Source organism: Camponotus floridanus, unplaced genomic scaffold, assembly GCF_003227725.1.
Source record: "Camponotus floridanus strain SB8 unplaced genomic scaffold, Cflo_v7.5 scaffold89, whole genome shotgun sequence".
NCBI lineage: Eukaryota > Metazoa > Arthropoda > Insecta > Hymenoptera > Formicidae > Camponotus > Camponotus floridanus.
In genome coordinates this window covers 151897-171671 of record NW_020229859.1, presented here as the reverse complement: position 1 = coordinate 171671, position 19775 = coordinate 151897, and the positions used below count along the sequence as shown (strand labels likewise).

General features: G+C 33.5%; 1 protein-coding gene across 6 annotated transcripts in view; it reads right to left on the bottom strand.

Annotated features, from left to right (window-relative positions):
- LOC105255900 overlaps positions 1 to 19775 on the bottom strand; it is a 124449-nt gene that overhangs the window by 11213 nt on the left and 93461 nt on the right. For all 6 annotated transcript variants that reach the window (XM_020028979.2, XM_025414747.1, XM_020028978.2 and 3 more), the window contains 9 exons: positions 19609 to 19745; positions 18519 to 18953; positions 17750 to 17990; positions 16894 to 17335; positions 16520 to 16658; positions 15956 to 16133; positions 15403 to 15607; positions 14948 to 15059; positions 351 to 453 (listed from right to left, as the gene is read on the bottom strand). In XM_020028979.2, coding sequence (XP_019884538.1) covers positions 351 to 453; positions 14948 to 15059; positions 15403 to 15607; positions 15956 to 16133; positions 16520 to 16658; positions 16894 to 17335; positions 17750 to 17990; positions 18519 to 18953; positions 19609 to 19745 — 1992 coding nt within the window. The remainder of the gene's footprint in view (positions 1 to 350; positions 454 to 14947; positions 15060 to 15402; positions 15608 to 15955; positions 16134 to 16519; positions 16659 to 16893; positions 17336 to 17749; positions 17991 to 18518; positions 18954 to 19608; positions 19746 to 19775) is intronic.

Here is a 19775-nt window from a genome sequence, read left to right as displayed (position 1 = left end):
ATAAATCAACTAATAATAAATGATAACTTAAATAGAAGACGCGAATTTGTGACTCAGCATTTTTCTGGAAATTTTCAGAACAGGCATTATTTTTCTAAGTATATCACAAATCAAGTATGATGAGATTTTATACAATGTTTGAAAATATTTTCAAAATTTTCGGTACATGCAAAGAAAAGATTTATTTTAAAATTTTTGAAAGAAATTAGTATTTATATTTTCGGATTGCAGTTGCTTTAACGAACCAAACTATTATACAGTTATGTTGAAGGTCTCGGTGAGAAATGGAAATGCAATAAGATATGGCAATGAAAGATAAAGAAATTCTTCAGGATTCTTAACATACTCACCGTCTTGCCCGCTTTTGATTGGGTCCCGTCAGATTCAGGCCGCAGCTGTTACATTTTAGGCACTCCTCGTGATAATGGTTGTTGTCGTACAACGGCGATGGTTCTTGAAACAATAAGCATAGAAATACACTTTTAATATCAATATCCAAAATATATAATATTTGTGTGTATGTCAAATATTTATATTTTAAAACCTCAAAGAAAAAGTCTCTAAATATATATATATATATATATATATATATATATATATATATATAAGAAAGTTTTTAGAAATATTTATAATTTTTTAATAAAAAGATTAATAAAAAGATGAATACTCAGGATATTTTTCACAAGATAATCGGTACAAAAATGTCAAGGTTCATTAACATTACATCTTGCAAAAGTATTGTAAATAAATTATTTGAGCAATAATTAAATATTAATATGTAATTAAAATTATAAATATTTATTATTTATTTAATTATAATTGTGGAAAATATCTGAGTATTTATCTTTTTATTAATGGCAATTAAAAAATTATAAATACTTCTAAAAATTAACTGCTAAAAATTAACAATTAATTTGCGTTTAGATAGACTTTCCCTTGTTTCCTTCGTTTTAAATGTTTCCGAGGCATTACGTAATATCCTCTTTATCATCGTTAAAACCTCCGAGAGAATTTATCTATCATCCCATTTTATTTGCATTATTTTTCTATCTCCGTATTCTCCCGCATCCCCGCTCCTCTCTTTCATTCCTTGTCTTTTACTTAACTGCCCTTCTGCGAGATTGTATTGAGCTGAATCGGCGGGGTGTGGTCGTCGCTCTCGTGACACCGTATCATACCACACAGCCGACATAGCGGAGGCCATAAAGAGTTCCAGCGCGTGCCAAGCATGGAATTTTGATATCGAGAGAAAAGCGAGCAGCGCCGCATCGGTGGTTGGTTTCGTCAAGTAAATCGGCGAGGCATTCGTGACCGCTACGATATGTAATTGCACATATGCACGCACGCACATGAATGGGAATTCGTATAATTTAGGGACATTAACACAAAAAGTAAAAAAAAATGTTTTACAAACATTTAGACAATAGAGAGAGAAAGACTTTAATTTATATTTCTATTGATGAAGTGCGAAGAGATTACAGAATACGTAATACAGATTACGTATTACAGATAAATACGTAAAAATATGATAAAAATTCATGAAAAATAAAGTACTTTCTTCTTTATTATACGTTAAAAGACAGATCTGGAGATTCTTGAGGAAAAAGTCGGACATTTTATGTGATAAAATGATATATTTTTTGATGACACTCTTGTGAAATATAAATTAAAAATACTATTACATGAATAAATGAAGCTATCTCTATATGAATTTCGCGTTATAAAAACCAATTATTTTGCATGCATGAAAATTGTCATTTTCGGAGAACTTTCGACATTTTGCACAACATTGCAATTATGTGCAATTTTGTTTATTTGTATATTGTTATAATAAATGTTTAATAAAAAGTGCTCAATAATAACAGCATTCTTGAGAGCTTTCACAATGTTACTAAATTATTAAAGCGTCAACATCTTGTATATGTCCAAATGTCCTTAAATTACATATGTGCTTTAGGATATCTCAACTGGTATTGATAGAGTTTATGCGAGATTGACGCGGGAGGCAAGCGCGAAACCGAAGGATAAAAATCCGCGAGGAGAGAAAACGAAGAGAAATTAATTCGACGATAAATCTAAGTCTTTTAACAATAATAGTCAGTTTATTATAACAATTATAACACTAATTATAATACACAGTCTTAAATTAATTACGCGAAAGCGATTTCAGAATCCGCGAGCAACGGAGACGACTGATTCAATCCGCGAGCAACGGAAGAACGTTTTTTCTCGTGATCGAAAAATAAGTGAGTGCGTCGAGTACCTTTAAGCCAAGAAGCGCCGTGTTCCGCGAGCGCGTCAATTTATAGCGGAGCCCTTCTCGAAAGATCCCGATTTTTCGTGAACTAATAGAAATGTTCAAAACGAACGGTTAAGAATTTATTTATTTTCCTTGGATCTTTCGAGAAGGGCAAGCGCTGTTTTTAAATTGCGCTGACAAAGCGATGTCGCGCTAACGGCTGCCAGGGGCGCCGAATGATCGCTCGGACCCTCGCTCCTTTTAGCGAGGGCGTTTTGAACAGGTATTAATAATTATTTAGTTACTTTATTCATGTTTCAAGTTAGAAATATTTAATAAATGGCTTCTATTTTCTTTTCTTTCTTTTTTCTCTCTCTCTTAATATAATTGATAAAATAGAATATAAGAAAAGAAACATACTGATACAGAAATAAAATTCAGCAAAATATATGATAAAAAAATTAAGAATATGATTTACGTTTTAATGTCATTTCTAAATATTTTAATGTCTTTTCTAAATATCTTCTAATTAACAAAAAATATTTGTGTGTGGGTGCGTGATAAATTAAGAAAATAAAATATTAATTTATAAAAGCAAGGTTTAGGGAATGATATGTTTTCCGAAAAATCTACGACAGAATCGATAAATTTTCAAATTATTCACGATCTCTTTTACTTTAACTTACATCTGCATGAAAGAATGTATTTTTCAGAATCGTTTTAGGAATCAAGATCATTTCAAAAGCTATTGTAGAAACTCGCGAAATATCTTATATTATCCCCTGTATCCGTTCTGACATCCTTTCAACGCTACATGCGAAGCATAAATATACCGATTCATTGTTTAACTTGGATTGTTACAAAGATAATATATATATATATATATATATATATATATATATACTTAGTTTAGTGTATACATTATTATATATTTTAATGACGGCGATATGTATCTTAAATAGAAATAGTGAACTCTTCCGCTAATTGAAATTTGATAATCTAAGATAGTAATGGGTTCTTGTATACATAAAATGTTTGTCTTCAATTAAATAAGAAAACTTGCATAAGAATTAAATTTGATAATTTTAATTAAAACAACAGTTTGCATTCCGAAATAATAATATAATACAGAATATAATAATATTTCTATAAATATATAACATGTTATTATATGTAGAAGATATAAAAGTTTCTATTGTTTCTAAATCTTTTATCTTTTATTATTTCAATATTAAAATATTTTGACAGGAATGCTATTGCTGCACACTATTTTCGTTTCATGTATATATATTTTAATTTCGTGTTTTTTAATTTATAATTTACAATTTATAATTTAATATTTTCTTTATATTGATTATTTTTCAATTACAAAATATCCGAGATTAGATATAAAAATTACATTAATGTGTTTTGAATGATACAAAATCAATTTTGATAAATTGGACATTATTTCACGAATACGCTTGCAACGAAAATACGTTATAATATTTATGCATTAATATTAATGCGTTGTTGGGGAAAGTTTAGAAGACACCGATGAATCTGAAATATAAAGTAGTTACGTTGCATCAATCTTGTTTTCAAGTTTTCGCGGACTGTAATATATTTCGTGCGAAATATCCGGATGACGAGCGAAATTATTCGCGGCATAACTGTAGCACGTGATATGACAAGATTACGCTAGATGGTATATTACTTTACGCACACAACCAAGGTATTATTCTTTCTACACTCGATTTACGCCGCCTGATCTGATTTGCTTTATACAAGAATATTATATAGTTATCCTTTAATCTCTTTTCTCTTTTTTCCTGCTACATTTTAGAAATCAAAATAAAACATGCTCCTCGCAAATTTCTTTTTATTATAAAAGAAGAAGAATTTTATATTGAGTTTGATTATTATATAGTATGTATGAAATTATTAACACATTATATCTGAATATTATTAACACTTTATTTTTTACAGTGTTCCAATAATACTAAAAATATGATGCAAAATATTTTGCCGGCTAAAAAAATTCGATTGAACGAGATAAAGCAATGGAGTAAACATTTCCAAAATACAAAACAAAAACATTCGCGTTGCAATTCAGATCGGCGAATTAAAATCGCGTGAGACCACAAGCGGAAAAGTCGATTAATCTGCAGTTTTTCTACACGTGGCGATATATTTTTCAACGGGAAAACGCGAGATGTGTGTACATACACTCTTTAGGTTTTGCTTTTTATCTCGAAACGCGATGAGATGCAAATCTCGCCTAAAATATGCAGCAGCTAAATTGAATGTTAACAGATGCAATTTATCATCGAGATAAAACGTGTGTTTAATCACGATCTGGAGCAAAAGTTTGGAAAGTAAAAAAAGGACAATCCACCTACATGTGTCGCGATGGCCTTTTTACAAGTTGTCGCTTATAACGATTACATCATACTCACTGTAGTGTTCTTATTTATATACTCATTTCACAACAAAATAGCGTATCAGAAAATGTCAAGTAACGTGGAATGTGTAATGAATATATTGGAAAAAAAAAGAGAAAGAAGAAGAAGAGAAGGAATTGCAATATTCCTTTTTCTTTTTCTATTTCCGATCGAACGAGGTATAATCGAAAATTGGAAAATGGTAAACAAAACAAATGAAAATAATGCGTTAGATGCGAATAAAGTTGAACGAAATTGTTGTCGCCATTGCACCGGAGATATTTGAATATTACCTGAGTTGCGTGTTTGTTATTCCAAACAGGCTTCAGTAACGAAAGAAAATAATAGCGTGCACGCACGAATGCGCTGATATTGACGCAGCCTTTATCAGTACTTTAACCTCGTTTGATCCCCTGGCTCTTTCTATTCTATGAGAAAATGGGTAACTTCAACGTGCCTTCCTTTGCGCGTGAAAATTAAAGTATGAAGAAGTAAATATGAATATTTCAGGAAAAAAAAAATTATTTAATTTAACTTTTAATTCACAAGAGTATAAATAAATTACTCGAGATAAATGAATCTCTCATTAGAAAAAGAAATATTAAAAGAGATTTTTGAAAAATCATATTTTTAGTCGCAATTACGAAAAAAAACTTTGTAATTTCGTGAGATAATGTTTACCGCACATTTCCATCTCATTACAATTTCACCTTAATTTCTTTTATGATAAACTTTTGTTGCAATATAATTGTCGCAATCTTGTGCATTATCTTACGACTTCTAATGGGACTTCTGTGAACGTTAGATTGCATCTCTCGCCACGCCTAATTAATTAATTCTTCGCTGCCTGCCGACCCGTTATTCCCGTTTCTGCCAACGAATGCAATCTCGCGCATACGACGCTCTTCGTGTAGAACATTCGCAGCAAATGAAATTTTCGAAAGTTCTTCGAGAAAGAGAAGGCGGGGAGAGGGGGAGGAGGAGGAGGAGAAAAATATGAGCATGTAATATTGCGGCAAACACAAACTCCGCTCGCGACAGCTCAATAGCTTACTTTTATCGACGTTTTAACCCTCGTCTTTGCCATGTGCTCGGAGCAGGTGTTTTATTCGTTGCTGCAGCTTTACAGCATTTATGGATTCGGTCGCGGTTGATAGAGAAAAATTTGCCGCATATATTTGATGCGATAGGAAAACCAGATTTAACGCGAACTACGAGAGCGTGTTTCGTCGTCTCGTCGGTTGAAGTCGCTTAATTCGTAGGTGAAACACAATTACAAACACGTGCCGAGTGCGTAATGCAATTGTGTCTGGTAGCTCCGTCTGTTACTCCTTTAGGCAATAACTTTTGTTGAAAATCAGAAAAGAGATCTCGACAAGAAATATTCTTTTAGCGCGTTTCATAATGTTAGTTTCAGTTTATTTCACATTAAAATGAGATTAACAAAAAAGTAAATAAAAATATTGAGAAGATAGAATTAATTATTTCGAGCAATTATACTATTATTCTTACATTATATCACGTTACTCGACATTTATAATAACAACAGCAATTTAGATACAATTAATGAAAGCTGCAATTAACACACTTTAACCTTTTCCAGTTCAATAAATTCAATTGGAATTATATATATACAGAATGTATCAGTTTTCCCTGCGCATTTTGTGTTATTTGTGGCTTCTAAATTTATAAGCTTCGTAATCAATCTGATTTCTCTAACAAAAATGTCAAGACTAATAGCTTCTGTATTAAGCGATTGAAATTTAGAGGAAACGTAAAGAATTTATATATTTTATGTCAATATACATTTTATATCAATGTTAAAAATGCATTAAAAATATTTTCTTTAATTTTTGCTCTTTTAACGAAATTTAAAATATATTTACGTTTGTTTAAAACAGAGAAAATAAATACTAATAATTATTTTATTCACGAAATTTAGTAATATGATTAAGAATATTCATTTAACAATAACACATGAAAATACTTACACTAAATTTTCTCAATTACTCCGAATTGTGTAGCGGTAGTTGAACGCGTGATATCGACATCGGATCATTTGTAAACTTTTTTAATATACAGAATTTGGCTTTGATGTATGTGGTGCGTGTTAAACGAGAACTAAATTAAGTTTGTACAGTCCATTTTCACGATTGTTCGACGCAGGTAGTTGAAAATGAAGTAAAAGTAAATTTTATATTCAGTTCCCTATTGCGCGCAGAAATAACTTTTTGAGAAATGAAGGAAAAATGTTCACTGTTAATTCTATATAACAAAAATTAGATTCCACATTACATATTACATATTAATACTTAACAAATAATTTATGACTGGATTATGTACGCAGTGTAGGTTCCAGAATCACCCAATTAAATTTTAACAACAGATGCTCCTTCTAATCCGAAAAATCGATTTTTCCTTAACTGGTTCCAATAATTTTCGAGTTACAAGCAAGCCCGAGAACGAAGAGCTTATGGTGAACTTAACTTGTCGATAGTTCACTTCCGATTCATTCACTTGGGACGATTTATCCGGAGCCATCGCCAAAAGCGTAAATTCGGCCTTAGCAATGAACGTGGTCTTGTCGACGGAAATTGATGACCAGGGAGCACGGCCTCGGCCAGTCGGCCGGCAGAATTTATCGAAACCAATGAAATTCCCGGGAGTCCTCCGGCAGAGAGCGACGATTACCAGCGGTCTCCACCGATGGAAATAATAATTACATCTCGCGCAATTATTGCATCCGGGATTCTACCGCGTCGCGGATGAAAGAATTAGGCCGATCTCATTCTCTCTTTTCTACCAGATTTTTCCGAACTTGAATTTTTAATCTGCACAAGTTCATCCCTATTTCGAAAATTATTCATTCATCAAGAAAAATTTTGTATAAATTCGAAGTTTACACACAATTATAATTGTAGAGACTTAATGATATCGAAAAGAAAAATTTTATGAAATGATTTTATTCATTTTATGAATTTAATTGAATTTAAAGAATTTTATATATGTATATTTTTTATATATATTTTTTTATATACAAAGAGAATTTCTCTCTTTCTCTTTCTCTCTATTATATATATTTGTTTTAGTTGTCAGATAATTATACGATAAATTCTCCAAATCTGTACAGATTTGCTCGTCCAAATAACATTGAGGAGAATGAATGTAGCGCGTGTGACGTGCCTTAATCACAATGTACGCGGTCGTGAACAAAATACCGATTATTTACGCTTAGTATGTGCCAATCGAAATTCCCTCTTTAATCTGGCGAGCGTGCCGCGCCCTTCGCGCGTCAATAAAAATAAACGAATAATTGATTTGCGATTGGTGCGAGCGCCACGGGATAGATTAGAGCTCAATAAATCCTTGATAAACGCACACGCACAGAATGAGCAGCGATGCGATTGATACCGAGGTGGGATTTACGATTGGCAATATTCCCCCCCAAGCATCTCCTCGAACTTTCTGATTTATCCTTGACTTCTTAAATTCGATAATGTTCGATTTATCGTTGTCCTTGGTTCCCTAAATTCGATGCCTTGTACTAATATCCAGCGTATTTCATTCTCGAAACGCTACACATACACATATATTGATTATTAATAAGAGAATGATAACACGGAATTACCATCCATGCGGATCGCTTAATTAATTGTGTAATATTTATAATACATATAGCATTAGGAGATTATGTAATCGTATCGCGGAAACAAATAAAACAATATGGGTTATTAACAATTAGATATGAATCTCGTTTACAATAGCTATGACGTTAATGTTTTAGCATTAAATAAGCAAATTACAAATAATAATTATTCATACGATATGTATTGAATGACTTGATGTTAAAATTATAATATTAAATAACAAATGCACTCTTCTTTAACAAGCTTTGCTTTTTGATTTTTGAAAAGATATAATTGTTTAAGCATCGATAATCACGATAGTATAAACAATATCTCCCTATTCTTATTATGTATATTATATTATGTTCTTCTATCGATATTGAGTCTGAAAACACATTAGTAATTTAATTGTTAATGCGTTCGTCAATAAAAGCCCTTCGTCGTTGAAGACTAAAGAACAGATAAGGGACGAATTCTGTCGAGGGTTCGGCTGGCATACAATAAGCCCGAGAGTTTTTCATGAGCATCTCGCGTGTTACGGCCGATTAATATTTCTCGATTAAAAGCTTATTACGGTCATGTTACACGGCGAACGGGCGTGGAATAATGCGATTAAAAACGAACGTTCAATTGCATTTCTCCATTCGAAGCGTATGGTAATATATTCTTTTTCGTATTATTTCGTTTGCCGCTACCTTTGCTTTCGTCACTTCGAGATCGCGCGAACGACTAATTGTATTTCGCCTCACGTTTGCAAACGGCTAAAGGAAACGAAGTGATCCGGCATTCGAAATGTTTTTCTTTTTATTTAGCTACACGACACACACAAGGTTTTAACAGATATCTACCTGCTACGCACAAATAATCCCAGAAAACGAAATAAGGGCGATAAATACAATATCTACATGTCAGAAATATAAAGCAGTGCAGGAAATATGTGCATAAATAAAAAGAATTAAGGAATAAAATCATAGAAAAATTCGCTGAAACAAATATAATAATTTTGAATAAACTGTTGATTGACAATAAGAGTCTGATTTCGCAATGATTTTACAATAACATTCTTGCCTCTATATTATATATATTTTATATGCTATTTTATTGCAATCTTCGATCAAATTTGAAAAATGTGATAACAAACAAACGAATATTTAATAATAAAACTTCGATTACATACTGCAAATAAAAAGCGAACTCTGCTGATAGAGTACTTTTATCTATATATTTCTCAATGTAAAACTATTTATTGTTAGTAAGCGATATTTTCGCCATGCTTGTTCTACTTTCCGAGAGATATCTGTGCTCCACAAAAAATTTAATCCTATCATTCCGAGGAAACATTCGATACACGGCAAAAAGAGCCTAAAATGAGATGAACGGAAGAGAGAAGTGGAAGTACTCAACGTGAAAGTCGGACGCCTCACCTTGTTATTCCTTCCTTTAACGCGAAGGCGAAAATACACGAGAGCAATTTCGAAATGGACGCATTCGCGCGACCAGGAGACAAGACCGATCTGGAAAATTACATTTACCAGCGACGCTCAAATTACGGACAATTTGTTCGTAGCTCCGGTGCCCTGAAACGCGTATCCACTAAATTACGCGAGCACTGGCCGAGTCTCGAAGATAAGAGAAACATAATTAAGGCAGCACGGTAAAATAAAAAACGGCCATAAAAGTGGAAAAACCTTCGGCAACGAAGAAAGAAGATCAAGAGGAATGTAATAAACTGCAGATTGATGAATATTGCAAAGCGCAGTGCACATAACAAGTTGTAATTGTTACGAAAAAAAAAAACAACGGACATCGAAATAAATATAATAACCGATTTTTATATATATAGATTATTTTTTATATATTAGACAATAAATATTTTTTTACAATTTTAATATTTTCATTGTAAGAAGGTTACTTAATTTAGAATTATTGAAAATTATCTGTATGGGCATACAGAGTTAATTTTACAACATGAACTGATGGCAATTCTATTACGTTTCGCTGCGTATTCGATAATTGTCTCTAATTAAATCGTTATCGATGGGTACCAATCGATTGGCTAATTTAAAAGCGCACTTGTGAATGTACGCGCCGATATGCATACTTAATATTACCTGTACGAGAAAAGAGCTGATTGCAGAACATAGTTGAGTGTAGTCACGCGTTTATCATTAATTAGATATTCAACAATCGTTTTGTAAATTAAATTATTATTAATAGATACGATTTAATTACTTACTTCAAACATTATTTTCAATCATATCTGATTAATTAACTAGTCGCGTAGATACTCAGCTTTTTTGTTGTAGATCTTCAACGATAGAAAATAAATCCTTTTTTGTAAATAAGGATTTATTTTCTATCGTTGAAGTATAAATCCTTTTATATAAATAAGGATCAAATTCGTATAAATCCTTTTATATAAATAAGGATCAAATTCAATAATCTACCGTCTTGAAAATATTCGTACGAACTAGACAGATTTTTTTTCGCGATATTAATAATGCGCGATACGTTTTGAAACTTGCTAGCAAAATCAGCGTAAAGTTGTCGACACTTCGAATCTCTAATACGCCGAGGAGATGTAAGAAACAACTTCCGGTCGTCCAGATCAAGTTAAATTTCTTGTAGCGATTCTTCCTTCAGCAACGGAGAAACAAAGTTTGCAAAAATAATTCGCCCCCGCATAGTTCCGACACGAATCTCTTTGTGAGTTGAAAAGCTGCGCGATTAATCCGCCGTGATTGTAATAATTAAATCGACGAAAAAAGAATCCTTTATGTTATAACGGATCTGCTATAAATAAAACCGTCGGCGATTTAATTAACTAAATGAAACTCGTTTTGGTTTGCGAGATTACGAACGAATCAACATTTTAATCTCGGTCTTTGCAGATTAAAGAAAAGTAAAGGCGAAATATTCACGCGCAATGTTAAAGGAATTATTTTTATAATTGATTCTAACATACGCGTGCGCGCAACTTCAATGACGTGTATTAAATACGGTCCGCGATAAAAGCGTTCTAACGAGGAGCGCTTCTCTACTCAACTGATCACGTCTGTCATAAAATTCGCAATGAAAATATTTATCACCATCGACGTCGTCGAGGGACACGATTATCTTATATCTCTTCTCGAACACGCCATAAGCTCGGCAAAATTGCCGTTTCGAATTTAAATGTAGCACACTAAATTCTGTACTATCAGTATCGTCGATCCATTAAAAGACGATAACATTATGAATAAATGTAATCGAGTGTCTTGTGAATATCATCCTACACGATGAGACCGAAATAAAGTTGAGTTATCGTACTCTTAAAAACTCGCGATTTTAATTATAGATATACTATAATGAATGTGTATATATAATGTTCATTAACGTATTAAACTTTAAGTAAATTGCATTGGAGTAAATTACGTTATCCGTCGGTATGTGTTAAATTTGTAAAGATTTAACTTTGACATTTGAATACGGTGCGTCGGGATTCGTAATCTAAATTGGCGACTAACCACAAATTAGCACGTATAATTCATATTGACTTATTAATCTCAAGTATTGTGAAACACGACACGTTACTAATTGTGGTGTGACATGCGATAAGCTTCGCACTATTTTCTCGTTAACAGTTAATACATATATCATTTATGTTATTTAATTGATTATTGAACTAGAGCAAAACTTTTTACGTTATAAATTCAAAATTTTATAATTATCTTATATAGTAAATTATTTATACATATATAAATAATTTATATTACGGTTATAATACAATTATATATATATAAATCTATCAATATATAAATCTCTATCATTAATTTAGAGTAAATTGTAAATAAACAATTTTTTAAGTAGACAAATTTTTTTGAAGACTATATTTTTTTTAATCTTTCAATATTCAAAATTATTATATATATATATATATATATATATATATATATATATATATACACACACACACACACACACACACACACACACACACATTTTAAATATTGAAAGATTGAAAAAAAGACTAGTCTTCGAAAATCTACTTAAAAAATTTTTTGTTTTAAATTTACTCTAAATTAATGATAGAGATTTTTTTAAGCTTTACATTTGAAAAATCGTATTACACATTAATAATTGAAACGATACACCGCGTTATATAAATCGGATAGATATCCATGTAAAAAATAAATTCTACAGAGTTTCCGCTCGTAAATTATATAAATGTGAATCATAAAAATATAACGCATAAAAAGCGTACATAAAGTAAATTATTCGAAGAATATCATAACGCTCTCTTGAAAAAAAATTATTATCAATCGTACAAAAAAATCGATAAATGTTTTTATCACAATTGTGCATAAGATCGCGCAATAAGAATAAGGATCTACGTTCGACATATATTTTATACGGTCGAAACATACCTGTGGATCATCACTTTCGCAAGAGTTTCCGGCATCATGATCGCGTTGACAGGAAAACGGTAAAGTCCTCGATCGCTAGGACGAGTCCTTCTCGCCATCACTCGCCAATTTCGCATTCGAACTTCACAGAGGAAACACACAATCGGCACACCGACTAATAGCGCGTGACTATCGAACGATCGACATAACGTGTCAAGGACGCACGGAGACGTCCGCCGCCGCCTCGAAGGTCACGGAAGGACCTTTTAGGTCGCGCGACGATAGGACGAGTTAGGTCCTGTTTCCCTGACGACGCGTGCCGCGTGTTGGCCGATTTCCAAATTTTTCGCGTGATATCGGAACCGATATCGAACGACAGAGTTCGCCGGGTTCTGCCACAAGTGGTTGCGTCCTGTCAGCGGAAAACACCTGATCGTGCGCTCCGCGAACGTCAACTCAGGATGTATGCTTGTAGAATATATTACATGTATGTACATACACACATATGCGGGGGGAACCGACGAAGAGAGGAATGCCTAGTCGTTTCACACGGAAATCTTAAGAGTCGGTAAACTTCAATCTATCACTCGGAAGAAGAGCCACCACCCACGGTTAACGTATTTTCATCGCTCTAATGGATAAACTCGATCACATCAACCTTCCGCAGGAAGGGCTACGCACCTTTCTGACGGCGTGGCTCACCACCGACATTTGATCGTCCTAGGATCGATTCTTCGAGGCGTGTAAACAGACGAAGGTAGAAGCGGGACGGACAGGATTTGCCGCGTGCACCTTCAATTAAAACACGAAGGATTAGACGAGTCGTCCATTCGTGAAAAGTCCTTTCTTCAGGAGCGATCCTTTATCGGTCGACTTCGATCGTCGATCCTCGAGAGGACCGAGATAAATACTGGTCCCCGAGTACGACGAAATTTTTCGAGACTCTCACTTCAGTGTAGAACGCGATGTTCCTTCGCGATTGCTCCAACTTCCTCGTCTTACGATGACGGGAACACCTTGCGCACGAGGCGGAGCCGCGACGAGTGTACACGCACGCTCGTCCTTAGACGAGGAGTACCTCACAAGGGTTGGTTTTCTGTTTTCCAGTCTATCGACTACGGTGCACCCCCAGTGTTACCTCGCAGGAACTAATCCGGTCACGATGACGCCTGCGTCCTCGAGCGTCGCGACGCCGGCTATTCGCGCATGACGCGAAAATAGAAGCGCGAATTTAGCATAACGTTCGAGATGCAACATATTTGATAGCGAATATTTAGGTTTCCTGGCTATTTAGAATAATGAAAGCAAATGTCATGATTATATGAATCTTTGAAATATTCTATTAGAAAGATTTTATAATGTTATTGGAGATTTTATATGGCATATGATAAATAAGGAAACAATTTTTCAGCTGTGTTTAAAAAATCAAAAGAAAGTTTTGTGAAAAAAAATTTTTGACTTAATGAAACATAATATCGTCGAGTCAACAAGTATCATTATCTTATACTATTGCAGTATGACTTTAATAATTTGATCACGAAAAAAAACTTTCTTTTTATAAAAGAGAAATTTTATTTATAATTCTTTTTCACCAAATTATTTAAAATAAAAATTTTTCAATATTTTTTTATAACTTTTTTCAATTTTGTTAAATGTAATATATTATAATTAACACAATTTATGAATAATATTTATAATTGATTTATGTGACAATGATTGAGCAAAGATTATAGAAATCTCGATATATAATTATTTTTAAGATTAGAAAAAAGCAAATAAAAACTTTTCTTTTATTTTAATTTTTCTTTTTGTTCAAATTTTTTCTATTAAGTGAATTCACGTGATGATTCTGCGATAGTTTCCTTTTTCATTCAATGCCTAAAATTCAATATATAAAATATATCAACTAAAATTTTCAGAAAATGAAACGCTAAGGCGCGGACATGTTTTCTTCATTGATATTACTTAATGAAGATGTTTATTCTTTCAAGAGTAAAAGATGTTTATTTTTTCAAGAGTAAGAGATGTTTATCTTTTCACGTATTCTGTGTTGCCTTGCGCAACACGAAATATTTTAAGAGTGCTGAAAATTTACGAAATTACAAGATCCCTCTTGTACTAAGAATACATCACGGAGCGAAAATTTCTACTGTCAGAGGAGAGGTCAGGGTGAATTTGGAACACGCTGGAATTCACCATTATGTCGTAAATTACAATATTTTTACTTGTACGACGCGCGAAATTATATTTATCTTTTAATCTTTAGTTACTCACCAGTCTGGGTGCTGCTGTCAAAAAATGTGCTAGATGTTTCGACTGTCATTGTCGCGAAGGTGCCATCCGTGATTTGCGCAGAGCTATCTCTTCGTCCGCGATATCTCTGAACCTAATAATAATAAATAAGAAATAAAATCTCATGATCGTTAATTACATAAATGAAAAACATTAATATTCTTAGGTCTAGTTAGTTAGCTTCTAATAGTTTTATGTTGCTTTCTTAAAAATGTTAAATTTTTTGAATAGAATAGAATTTTTAAAAAATTATTCTTATATTTATTACGTAAGGAAGATTTCTTATAAATATTTCCTTTTATAAATTTTTTTGTTTATTCAATATCCTTAAGTTTATGCAAATTTAAAAAAAAATCAAAATTTTTGTTTTTTAATGAAGCATTATTATATTTTCTATTATATTTATTTCGAGATGAATATTATCGAAATGAACAAACCGTGTCGTCACTCTGAGAGCTTTGTCGTCTAAAATTACGGCATCGTATCATCTCCTCGGTGGTACTCTGCCGTCGAAAACCGCGCGCTATCAAAATTTCTTCGGTGGTCGATTGCCGTCGTATTATTGGTGCATGTTGGATACCGCTGGGTGCGCGAGCACAAGGACTGGGATCTCTGGACGAACATGAGGAGCTGTCCGGCGATCTGCAATATATATATATGGGAAAATTTTTAATATGTTACAAATTAATATAATTATATTAAAATTTTAAAGTTTATTCGGCGAAAATGTGATCTGAAATTGTTCAGATATTTATAATTTAAAAATATTTTAAAATGCGTATAAAATATTTAAAAATAATTTGTAAAAATATTAATAAGTATATTATAAATATAATAATATATAATAATATTTCAATATATAAAATAGAGCTTGGTTAGGTACACATATTAAAATATTTTGGAATTTAAAATGTTAATAATTGTTATGAATATTAAATGGATCATCGCATTTACGCCATTCATGTTAGAAAATCAATAAAATGCAGGTACCTTGGTGGCCGACCAGCTATGGAGGTGGATTGCCTTCTCAGTCGAGCTTTTCTTTGCCTGATAGGACTGATATCTCTTTTATCAACGTTTCTGTCGGGACTCAAATGACTTCTTGAGTCACGACGTCGTGGATAAGAAGCGGAATCCGGACTCAAGGAGTCTCTTCGTGCTTTTCGACCTTCAAATATATCGATAAAATTAGTATAGATATCCTATAACTTAAAGAATTATAACAATATCTCTCAATTTTAATATCTTCTTCAATTATCATTTCAAAAAAATGTTAATTTATATCAAAATGTTTCTTTAAATTTGAAAACTCATTGCAGAAATGAGAGACTGACGTTATTACAATTTAGAAGTTAATAGAATCGTTATGTCATAATTGAAATGATCGATTTTAAGTATTTTGTGCGAGATAAAAATACAAATAAATTAACAGATATATAAAAAAAAATTATATAATAGATACATAAAGAAAAATTAATTGCAGACAATATAGAATTATATAGAATTTTAATTTCATGTATTGTTTGAAAAACTAAAGCAACAATTGGTATTTACCGCCATCATCAGGATCCGGTGATAAAGTTGGCTGACTGCCACGACGCCCTGTGGGTGGCATGGACTCGTCTATTGCTGCCTGTTGACGTATCAGCCTCGACAATTTATTCGGCGAAACTTCTTTACTCTTGTAATAACACTGTTAAAAAAGTCGATAAACCATTAATATGCAATATATAAACAACAAAAGAAATAGAAAATTTATGACAGCTACAGATACATTTTAATAAATTACACAAAAATTGAGCAATTGGAAAATTCTAACTATATTTTTGTTAAATATATAAAAAAATTTAATTTTACATCGCTATAACTTATTACATCAAATTATTGGATTGATATTCTTCATCGTAAAAGAAAAACGCAAAGTTTACCTGCGTTGTCGAGTCTCTTCGAGTGGAAAGTAACGGATGCGTAGGTGTATTGTTGACGTTTGGGGAACCAACTGGGCTGGAGCTACCGGAAGTCGACGTACCAGGAAGCGGTAGGCTACTTCCGGCCGTCGGTGAGATCGCCGGTGGCGTTACCGAGGACATGACGATAGTCGGTGGGTTCATAGATGCGTCCAGATTGATACCGGACTTGTTATCAATAGCTTTTGTATCAACGCTCAAGGTCGACAAAGTGGAGGTATTGATTGTCACTATTCTCGATTCAGTCATGGTGACGACGGACGTCTTTCCGTCGACCGTCAAGGATGTCGCCGACATTGTCGTCTTCGCATCAATCATGGGGCCAGTTGATTGTGTCTTCGTTTCGGTACTGCTAGATCTCTCGCTTTTGTCCGTGGAACTCCTCTGGGTCTCCATATGATCTCTAATGGAAAGCAATTAATTAAATAATACACATACTACTTACAGAGTATCTCAAAATTTTGTCCTGGATATTTTTTATTAACAGATTCTGTGGTCAATTTGGAGATGAGAATATTTTACATTTTCAATACAGAATCAAATATATGAATAAAATGAAATGAATATGTTATTCTGTATCGAAGAAAATTATGAGGCATTGTGTATATAATTTTATATATATATAAATGATTCTTTTGTACGAATGGTTATGATATTAATTAAAAATTTAAAGATAATTAAAATAATTTAAATTAAAATTAATTAAAAATTATTAACAAAATAATTAAAAATTATGTATTTTAATTACCTATTAATCACATTTATTTGAATTTAATTATTTGCCTACTGGCCAATTTAATTGTTCATCTTCACCGACCTGACCGCGTTACTGGCCGCACTGTCTGTGCTTGAAGCGCTCGGTCTTTGATCATTTCTGTAGTATTTCGTAGGTGTAATGCCACCTCCATCCACCGACTGTTGAGATTGCCTACGTCTATGATGACGACAGTTGTGCTTACGTTCGCCGGGACTCGGAGTCTGTCCCGCAATCACCGAATCTCTTCTAGATCTTGCGCTTTCGCCCGAGCCACGACGAGAATTTCTCGATTCGCCAGAACCTGCAAGTGATATAATAATTAGTATGATATATATGCATCGTGCATTTCGTTAAAAAACGATTAATTTTTTTTATTCCCTTCATAATTAATTTTTTTACATTGTTTGAAAATTAAAATTTGACGCGCGCAAACGTTGATAAGCTATTAAAAATTATGAAACGTACTAAATAAAATATTTCAAGAATAATTACGCGTTTCACGTTAACATAATTGGTGAAAAAGAAACTATTTTTCAAAGTGCCTCGTCACGGATGTTAAAACAACGTTAGATCTGCAACAAAACGTCACACTTTTTCCTCTCTGTGTATCTTTAAATTAAATTAATTAATTTAAAATTTAATCTAAAGAAGAACGATTATACGTGACTCATGCAAGACGCACATCTGTCTCTAAAACTAATGAGTTATTTTCATTGAATCCACAAATCAATCACTCTGCAGTCTCAAAGCAATCGCGAGCACGAGCGTTATTTTTAGACTGGTATCAGAGAAACACAAGCTATTTCTCCTTTGCTATTGAAAGCTTTACCTCGTCGTGGCGTGGGTGAGATGACCGTGGGCGGCTGCGGCTGCGGCGTTTCCTTCTTGCTCCAGAGTCTGGCTATGTCGTTCTTGAAATCGCTGATGGCGGAATCACGTCTAGACTTGGTCGACACCTGGCTGCGAATACCGCTGTCGACCGAGCTCTCCCGTCTCTTCCGCAGGCTGGCCAGGTGGCTCGCGTCCGTGGTGGTTTGTCGCGACCACGGCAGTGACTTGGCGATGTCCGCCAAGGTCTCCCTGCGGCAGAGCTTGTTGCCGCGTCCGCTCTTCCCGGAGGCACCGCCGCCCCATTCGCGCAGGATGTCGGTCAGCTGTGCGAGACTCGATCGCCGTCGACGTTGGTTCGTCGGCGAGGAGTCATGGGTCTCGTTCGGTGGCGAGATCGATGTGATTTGCGCCGCGGAGTCTCGTCTGCCTGTTCCTGAACGCAAATATTTAATTATTTTTATTTTTTATTTTATTTATATTTAGATGTTATCGTTCCATTAGCTCAAGAATAAGATGATGCCTCCTTATTATCAATAATAAGAAGACGTCATCTTATTCTTGAATTAATCGAACGATATAACAAATCAATTTGTTATAAAAAAATCCGATGCGCAACGACAATGCCAGCTTTTTTGGGTGGGTCTTTGTTTCTTCTTAATAAATAATGAAATAATATTATATAAATAGCAAAGTATTATTTATACTTATACTTATAATTGAGAAAGTCGCTCGAAAGATAGAAATAGAATACATAATTAAAAATTGATTTAATTGCTGTATTTTAAAAAGAGGGACGTTCTTATTATTCTTATTATTTTATATAATACTTATTTTCTGCAATTTATTCAATATTAATTTTCTATACGATACTTGTTTAATGAAATGAATTTTTTTTTCCCGGAGAGAGAAGATAAGAGAAAAATACAAATGCTATTAATTTTCGACTTTAATAGTTGCGCAACACGAGTATCGGCCATTACAATTCTCATGAAAATGAATTTAAAGCACTTTCGCATAAGAAAACCATCGAATTTCCATAATGTGCGAGAAATGCTGGTTACGAATCGTCGAAGCGTGTCCGTGCATACCCAGTCGTTGTTTCAAAGTGGACTCCTCCACTTGCTCTCGCACGAGATCGTCCCAGCCGTTGCCACCCTGCCATATCAGCCCGACTTGATGACTTAGGATGGGCAGGTTGCACACGAAGCAGATCGCTGTCATGGTCCTGAAAAAAGGAAGTGCGCGGTCTCGGCTT